The sequence below is a fragment of the Glossina fuscipes genome, unplaced genomic scaffold (assembly GCF_014805625.2).
Source record: "Glossina fuscipes isolate IAEA_lab_2018 unplaced genomic scaffold, Yale_Gfus_2 73, whole genome shotgun sequence".
In the NCBI taxonomy this organism is placed as follows: domain Eukaryota; kingdom Metazoa; phylum Arthropoda; class Insecta; order Diptera; family Glossinidae; genus Glossina; species Glossina fuscipes.
The window spans coordinates 1,090,962-1,099,767 of record NW_023998436.1 but is presented as its reverse complement, the minus strand read 5'-3'; the positions used below and the strand labels follow the sequence as shown (position 1 = coordinate 1,099,767).

Sequence of the window (8,806 nt, the reverse complement as noted above, 5' to 3'; positions counted from 1 at the left end):
ACTAAATATATTCGGGATATGTGTTAGAGTGTATGCACACACAGCACTTTCGACTTACATATCAACTATTTGCAGACATGGTGTCAGTGTATTACCTTAAAGCTCATACGTTGTTGCTTTCGTTCGGAAGAGAATTCGATTGGAGCGCAGCTATCAGTATAAAATTTATAATATTTTAATAGCTTTTAATTCTTCATATTTCCTTCTTTCGACCTCAGAGGCTGGAGAGGGTAATTTAAGAATCGCTTGCAACACAGAGCAGTTTTTATTATCACATTAAATATAATAACTTCCCTTTATCTCAGCTGAACTGCAATCGAATATGGAAAATTCTTTACTAGAGGACATATAAATACGTGTGCGATTATTTTAATTTAAAACAAAGTTGATATGAAAGTCCAATGTGCTGTCTGCGGTATACACCTTATTATTTGAATTTTCTATGCGATTGAAAAAAAAATGATTAATTAAGAAAATTACAATGAATTTAGGAGGCTGATAAGCGATAAACGCGAATTTTGCTCAGACCTGCCGAAGGTGGCTGATATGTGCCACTATATTTTTGAGGAAAGGCCTTTCGCAAACAGCTAAGCACACCATGAGTCATGAACTTTTTGGAACTCCAACGACAAGTGCAAGGGTTTAAACAAGTCGGGCAATTTAATACAAACTCACCATCCTCAGCTGGTAAATAAGAAAGAAATTTAAAACGCCATGGCACGCGTAAGTCCGTAGGTTTCCAGTGGCAGTCACAAGGCGGTAAACAATAGCAAGCAAGTTTTTTTGCTTTGCTCTGTTTTTCCGGTTCGACGGTAACAGTATTACTACATTTATATAATTTATGGCGTGGCGCATATCCAAAACGATCGTACGATTTTCGATCCTTTTCTTTTGCTAATAAACGCTCCAACAATTCCCAGTGTGAGTAATTGGGAGCCTTCTCTCGTATTATTTGCATACGACGCCATAAATCCACGCGTCTTACATCTTCATATTTCTTCCCCGTTTTTGTGCGAAATAATTTGTATAGTTCAAATAAAAATTCAGATGGCAAGCTAATACTACGTCCAAATGTGGTCATCTCGTAAAAGAAGAGCAATCGTATACGATATGCAATGTCAAGTGTATGAGTAAAATCTCTAATATTCATGGCGGATAAAGCCGAAGCATCTAGCAGCAACAACGTTCGACCATTAATAAGATTTTCACGAAATGTATTCTATAATCGTAACAGAGTTACTGTTATACAAAATTGAACTGTATTTGAACCGTTTACATTTACCTGATATTGCCGATAACCCAATTGTCTTAACCAACGACATATATGTTCAATATTCCATTCGTAAATATTGACCAATGGCATGGCATCTACTATTTTCGAACACAAATTGAGCAAAGTATCGGGCGAACACTTAAAGACAATGGGCACATCTTTCTTATTGAAACTATCTGAAAAGCCTCTTGTTGCTGCATTCAGGCGAAAACTGAATTTCGTCAAAGGATGTGGCGGTGGTGGTCGCCTCTCTGCTGCTTTCACAAACTTTTCATCAGATCTGTGATACCAAACACGCATTTCTTCTCGCAAGAATTAAATAAAAACAAAAAATAATAAGTTTTTTTTTTTATATAAAAATCTAACGCGTGACAAAAAGACTTGTTTCAATCTTCCTCTTCTTCTGCGAGTCAGTCAATCAATAACAAATGATGATTCATTGTGAACTTTGCTTGAGCATTTGATTAAGTTCACAGATAGCTTGATCATAAAAGTATACGGATATGTACATATATCCGATGCGTATTACGACATCCGCCACGTAACTAAAATCATTTTTATCTTTCCCAAATTTTCAATTAAATTTCTTGTTTTATTTTAATTCGCCTTTTCAAGCGAAATGTTATGGGGTTTTCTTCAAATCTGCAAATGATTGCAAGATAATGCAGAGTGAATTTCGTAGCGCAACACAAATACTATAAATTTTTATTGTTTTTATGCCGCGCTTAGGGTATAGGATTATATTAAGTTTGTACGTATATATGTAGCAACCTGAAGGAGTTGATATGCATACATTTTTCAGCGTAACAATCGATTCGGAATAACTTTCCGAATCAATCTATGAATTGATTTAAGCTTGTCTGTCGTTCTGCGCGTCTGATGTCTGCCCATATCCTTTCAGGTCGCAAACTTTTAGGGCATTTCGACGAAATTTCTTACATTGACATGGATGAACGCTAATGAAAATGGTTCGAATCGGTCCACTTTTTCAACCGCTTGCAACCACCTATGTTCACAACCACTACATTCAATACCTTTTATTCTTTTTTTGTAAAATGAACAATTGCTCAGGCCACGGTCTCCTATTAGTCGAGCACGGTGTCGGTGAGAAACAATTGAGGAAAGACACAAAGAGAGAGAGCAGTGTGCGTGCAATCGGTACTTGTGTTGTTCTTTATCGGCTAAGCACTCGCTACAGCTACGCACCAAAGAACACTCCACTGCTCTTGAGATTCTCACCCTCGAACACTGACTTCAAGATTCTTACCCACTCGGCTAGATGTTGCATATTTTTTACACATAACACTCTTTTCAAAATGCAAGGCAGTTCATAATTTTTTTTTCAAAGAAAATAAATCAATAGCCGAATTCAATTGACTCTTAAAGGTAATTCTTATACTAATTATTAATATAAACCAGCATAAAGTATATAAGAAGAAGTGAAAGAAAAAAAAAAAAGAAATTAAAAAACAATTTATGTATAAACAAATCAGGAAGAATAAAAAAGAACAATTAAGAGTTATATTCGGTGGAGGATGAACCTTGCATATGCACCACTATGCTTTTCGCATCCTATTCTCCAAGTTCTTTGATTTGATACCTATATCCGTAGTATTAATTAAAAGAAAAATGAAATCATCAGATCGAGTTGCCCATCATATTAATTTTAGAATTAACCCATTCTTAGGCAGTTAATATATCTTCATTTGAGAGATGCACAAAATAGTTTTAACCATTCCGTCTTGTTTGCCTTATGATAAATAAGCATAAAACCTCAAAAAAGTGAAAAAAATTAAATTTTATTGTTTGTAACTTTATGTGGGCATGCCCGATTGGCTTCATTTTCGGACTTAAGGAGTAGAGTATTTCGTAAAGTAAATGTGGAAAATTTCAAGGTTCTAATCTCCGAAGTAATGAGCAAAAAATCAAAAAATTTTCATTATTTATTATTGCGTTCAGTTCAAGCTCTATTGCGGGCTTCTGCTACGACCAATTTCGCCCATTTTTGATAGCAATCTGCGTGCAGAGACTTCCAATATTTCTACTATATTTGAAGTCGCTATTTCCACTTAAGCGACCAGGAGAGTGCCAACAAGATACACCACACAGACGCACAGACGGACGGACAAGACTAAATCAACTCAGAATTCCATGTTGATCAAGAATATATATACTTTACAGTGTCTGTGAAGTTTTCTTCCGCGTATTACATATACTATGGAAATGAGCTTAGAAGGGCGCAAAAATATTTATTTATAGACAGGCTTAAGACCTAGAGGAATTTTTGTTTGAATTTTTGCCTTTTTTTCACTCAGTGCCGGAGACTTAAAACAGGAGATCGGTAACGTGGAGGCATTCATTCTCTTGCGGTTGTTTAGAGCAACAATACATGTACCGCACTGTAGACACTGAATTGCTTTTATTGGCTTAACAGAGACGTTGAACCTTCTAGAATGTAGAGAAAATTTCGTTCTACTATATACCAATTGTGATAAATGCGTATATTAAATTTGTGCGGTGGTATGCAACACCCAGAAGTAGACACACTCTTTCTTATACCCATCGAATTTACAATTACTTTTTGAATAGAATTATCCGTCCATCCATCCATCAGCCTCTTGACCGCAATTTTCGAGATATTCCGACGAAATTTAGTACACCGACATGTTTTGCCGCGAGAACAAACGCTATTGGAAATGATTTGGATATGACCACTTTTTCGACCACGACGAAGTTCTTCACTAATTTTCGCAATTTTTAGTCTGCAATCGTATGATTGTACCTATCTTCTTCTTTTTAGGCGAAAATTTGAAAACGGACCGACGAATAGAGAAGCTTTAATCAAGTCCGAAAGTGATTCTGAAACGAAAGGTGGGTCTATCTCAAGTCTTTCTGCTTGCATTCCCCCAAACTTAATATTCCCTTGTTAGGAAAGGTATGAAGAAGAAGTATGTCTGTCACACATTTTACAAGCTTGACAAGTACTTTTCGCGAAACACGACCTTCAAAGTGACATGCAAACTGTTTATAATAACAAAATCAAAATATTGGGCGTGGATCGGTTATTAATAAACGTCACAATTATTATCTATTCAATTATTTTCGACTTGCCATCTGAGTAGAAGCACTTTTACTCAGAATAATTAGATGCTTAATTATTTTTAAAAGTTTTTCACATTTTAAATATTTATCTTACATCCTTTTTATTTTATTTAATATATATAAACACTTTACACGGAATCACATATTATATAAGAAACGTTTAAGACTAAATTATTACAGAAATGCTCGTAACATCACTAGAAACGTCACAACAAAGAGTGCCAGAGTATCATCATTTTTAAAGTGGCTTGGTGCTATATTGTGGACTGTGGAGAAGCATAAAAGATAGACAGAAAAATATAAGTTTTGTTAAAAATTTTTTTTGTTATTAATCAAAAATTAACAAGAATTTTCTAACGGCGCCCACTGTGTCTATTACTGAACTGATTATGGCATCAATGTGTGATAATTTAATGGCATTTATGTTTAATGAATGAATGAGTGCCATTTGCTGTATTTTGTGTATTTTAGGATATTTTTAAAGAGTCACCAGATTTCTGAGTATGTCATCAATTTTGTGTTAAAAGATGAATAAAAAGATCTATGCAGATTCTGGTGTAATAGATATAGTACAGTTAGTCCAGAAATTCACGAAAGCCTTCAATGATTTTGGCATCCTTGCTAAGTTCACATCTTGTAATTTAGGCGGAAAAATCAGTTAGTTACCATCTCGTGATAGAGAGAATGCTCCTAACCACTGTTACCTGACCAACTGCATTTTCGAAGAAGCATGATTCTTTGGCGACTCTAAGTCAAAATTCGCATCAAATAGTAACGCAAAGCGGATGCATTCGTTTCTCAATAATCTCCCGTCCACGTGCGGGACGGGAGATTATTCCTTGGATGATATCCAAGTGCGTTAATTTTATCGGTTAACACAGTCACCCAGATGAAAATGAAGCTAATTGCTGAAGATGATTTTTTTGGATAAGTCAGCAAACACTTATTGTTGTTCCATAATCCATTCAACGCAGTCTAATAAGTGAACGGATCTTCATATATAATAATCTCATACTCTGAGCTGTTATGAAGTCTTCTTTTGTGCGTTGGCAATACTTTTCCTTACGTCAATTTTGTGATACACTATTCGAACGCTTTCGCGAAGAAAAGGCGAAAGCCTAACTTTTCATAGGTGATTAGGGGTATGAAAAATTGGGGAAAAATTGAAAGAATCGCGTTTTTCTTCAAGAGATCATCGTTCGGGAGGTTATTGAAAGAACAGAAATTTATGGAGGAACCGATTTTATCTTATTTTGAATAAGAAATGACTGATGGCAAAATTTATCCTCTCAATTGTTTAACGATTGCGTCATCTACAAATTTTCGGGTTACTTCATATCGCAATTTTTTCCTAACCCTCAGACTTAAAGAGATTATTTTTTATAAGAATAATAATAATAATGAAGATAAAAAGGCGGATCGCGTAATTCTTTCTTTGAATGAAAAGTTCTTTAAGTAAAGTTCTGCTGATACAAAGGCACACATTACAATGGATAGGCGTTTCCCGTGTGTCAGAGGGATGGCCCAGGTACGGCTGCAGTTGAGACCTTGTTACATATATACCCCTCGTCAGTGTAAAATTTTGAACCGAACTCTGTTCGTCCATCCGGCTGGCTGTTTCTCCTCCATCTGTTATTGGAACGCTTATGAAACTTGGCATATATACTTTATTTACTCGACGGCAGCAAGCGAAATTTGAATATAGGGGCCATTGTTAAAGATCACACTCGCAATAATCGAAAAACTTATATTTGGCTTACGTTGGCTAAGCTGGGTGCAATTAAATATTCACCAGAGAAGGCTAAAATTCCAAGTGAAAAATTGGACGCCATTCGCCGAAAAATACGCTCACAATAGAAGTCTAAGACCTATGAGGAATGTCGGGAGCTAAGACTTAACACAAATATTTGAAGCGAAATCGAAGCGAAAAAATTCTTCCATCTGGTAACTAACTCACATGTGTTTGCAAGGGGTAGATATGGCCAAGTTCTCCCACGAGGACTATGGGAAATCCTCCCTAACGGATATTTTCTTTTACAGACGTCTGAAAGGAATTTTTCGGAGCACTTTATGGATCAGATTTTCAATCAGACGGCTAGTCTTTTAATCAGTGCCGCCAATGTGTGGATGAGACAGAAAGTATAGTCTATAGTCCAAATCTGCGATCAACGTTATTGAACAAATCAAGAATTTTTAGCGTAACATGTAACTGTACTCCTGAACGAAGGTCAAGAGAAAGGCAATTTTAACTAAAATGTCCTTTTTTTTTTTTTGTAAGACTACATGTCCTCAAAACAAGGAATGTGACACCTCTTTAGGAGGAGTCTGCTTATTTGATTTTGTTTGTTTATCTCATATAGCGTAACGTATAATAAAAACAAAAATTCTAAATAAATTTGTTTTTGAATGTGGTTCACGCGAATGGCATGAACGAGTATACGTATGTCAGAAAAGTGTGCAGTTTAGTGAAATATGACCGAGAACATGAATACATAATATGTATGCCTATGTATGTATATATGTATATATATATATGTATGAGAGTTATTCTACTTACAAATTTACATGAATATAAATCAAATACGTTCTGTTTATGTACATAATCACAATTCTCTTACCTAACAACATGGCCTCGCGATTGTCAATTAAACCCGGTCGTTGTCGTCGTTGTAAAACAGTTTCTTTGTCACTTTTCCAAAACATTGGAGATAAGCTAGCCAGACATTTGACGCTCATTGTTCCTTTGTGAAAATGTCGCGTTTCGATTGTCAACTGTAAGCCTAATGTTGTTGTTATGAGGCCGTAACGATGAATTGTTTCATTGTAACGTATTAAATTAAGTTCATCAAGTGCCTGAAAAATAAAAATAAACAACAATCAAGATAACAATTTTACAAACCTATTTTAAAATATTTTATATGTAGGTTAATAAGTTAGAGGATAATGGACATTAACATGACGTGAAAAATTATAAGGTTGCCAAGATCTCTACAAGGAACTGCGCACACGTTACATTGGACGTTCCGTTCAACGTTCAGCATGGTCAAGACGTGTCCGTTGTAATCTGTTGAGTGACCCCTTGGATGAATATTTGGCAGCTTACGTGTTAGGTGGATGGAGCGAATTTTGTTTTTCATTTGTAGAGGTAACTACTCACAGTTTTCTGTTGCCTAAGTTTTCCGTTTTCTTTTTACACTTTACTGCTAGAGCTGTGAGAAAATTCAGGATATAACCGGACCAAAGCCTTCCAACATCCGCTAGGACATATGTACTTGATCTATAATGTCGTTATATATACATATATATATAAATTGGCTTGAAGATCGTAAGTTTGCATTTTAAAATTGGATTGAGGATGAAGCATTCAACTTGCCCATCTGATACTGCGGAACACAGCCAATATCAACTGAAGACACTGAGGTAGACAGCTATTGAAAGTAGAATAATCAGACTCACATAGGGTAAAATCCGTCCCGAATATATTACAAGCATTGAATCGGTTTATCCCATTTGTCACTTTCACTAGCCATTGTTCTGTTTGATTACACCTTATCGACGGTGTAGGCAGCGTTCACCGTTCTTATGGCGATACTAAAAACGGTGCCTTTCATGAATAGGCTTAAAGAACGAATTGTTTGTTGAACGCGTGACTTATATGCTGCCAAAGAAGGTAATAAAAATGAGTGGCTGGCCATGAAAAATATTTTTTAAGAAATATATATTATTATCCTTCCGTCTGTCCGTCCGATGTACAGAGCACTTAAAAGTACTTGAGTCCTTTGTTCGTTCTTACTCTTCGGATGGCATTGCGAAATATTTATGTATATCAAATTGTTGATTGACATCGGCTATGGACAATAACTTAGAGATTTTGGTAAACGAGCAGATTTTTTTAGGACAATCGCGTCCGCGCTTATTCTGAAGTTTTATTGCTGGCAAATATTGATATCAGTTTTGGATAACAACGCATTTTGGCTTGTTAGGAAGTAATCGTGGAGATATCAGATGTCTCCATGTATATAAAAAATTAAAATTTTTTTTTTATACCCATAGGATACGATACGGGGTATATTCATTTTGTTTGCTTTTTAAAGGAAGCTTCAGAGACTGTATAAACTATATATATATTCTTGATCAGCATGAAATTCTGAATCGATTTAGCCACGTCTGTCCCTCTGTGTGGTGTTTGTTGTTGGCATTCACTTGATTGCGAAAATGCAGGTATCGACTTTAAATATGGTAGCAACATTTCATGTTCTTGGGTCCAGGTTGGTGTTGAAAATGGGCCAAATCGGTCAGAGCAGAAACCCGCAGAGGAGCGCAAACTAAACGCAAATCGGTTTTTCTTAACAAAACTATGTGGGTTTTTGCTCGTTACTCACAAATTTTTATAAGTAGAAGGCTGAAATTTTTTACATTTACTCACAAAAT

General features: G+C 35.7%; 2 protein-coding genes across 2 annotated transcripts in view; both read right to left on the bottom strand.

Moving 5' to 3' along the window:
• Positions 1-487: 487 nt before the first annotated feature.
• On the bottom strand, positions 488-1,573 carry LOC119638093. The gene is made up of 2 exons (XM_038034717.1): positions 1,283-1,573; positions 488-1,219 (listed from the first exon to the last, which is right to left on the bottom strand). The coding sequence occupies exons 1-2, from the start codon at positions 1,571-1,573 to the stop codon at positions 488-490; spliced, it is 1,023 nt and encodes a 340-aa protein (XP_037890645.1).
• A 5,346-nt stretch (positions 1,574-6,919) lies between these two features.
• The window catches only part of LOC119638092, a 39,374-nt gene continuing 37,487 nt past the window's right edge, over positions 6,920-8,806 (bottom strand). Inside the window, exons 6-7 of the mRNA XM_038034716.1 lie at positions 6,994-7,228; positions 6,920-6,924 (exon numbers count right to left, since the gene is read on the bottom strand). Coding sequence (XP_037890644.1) covers positions 6,920-6,924; positions 6,994-7,228 — 240 coding nt within the window. The remainder of the gene's footprint in view (positions 6,925-6,993; positions 7,229-8,806) is intronic.

Excerpts from the sequence above, each read along its gene's own strand:
- LOC119638093 (XM_038034717.1), bottom strand. The coding sequence starts at position 1,573 with ATGCGTGTTTGGTATCACAGATCTGATGAAAAGTTTGTGAAAGCAGCA. Across the intron at positions 1,220-1,282 it reads TGGGTTATCGGCAATATCAG|AATACATTTCGTGAAAATCT; the intron begins GTAAATGTAAAC and ends TTACGATTATAG.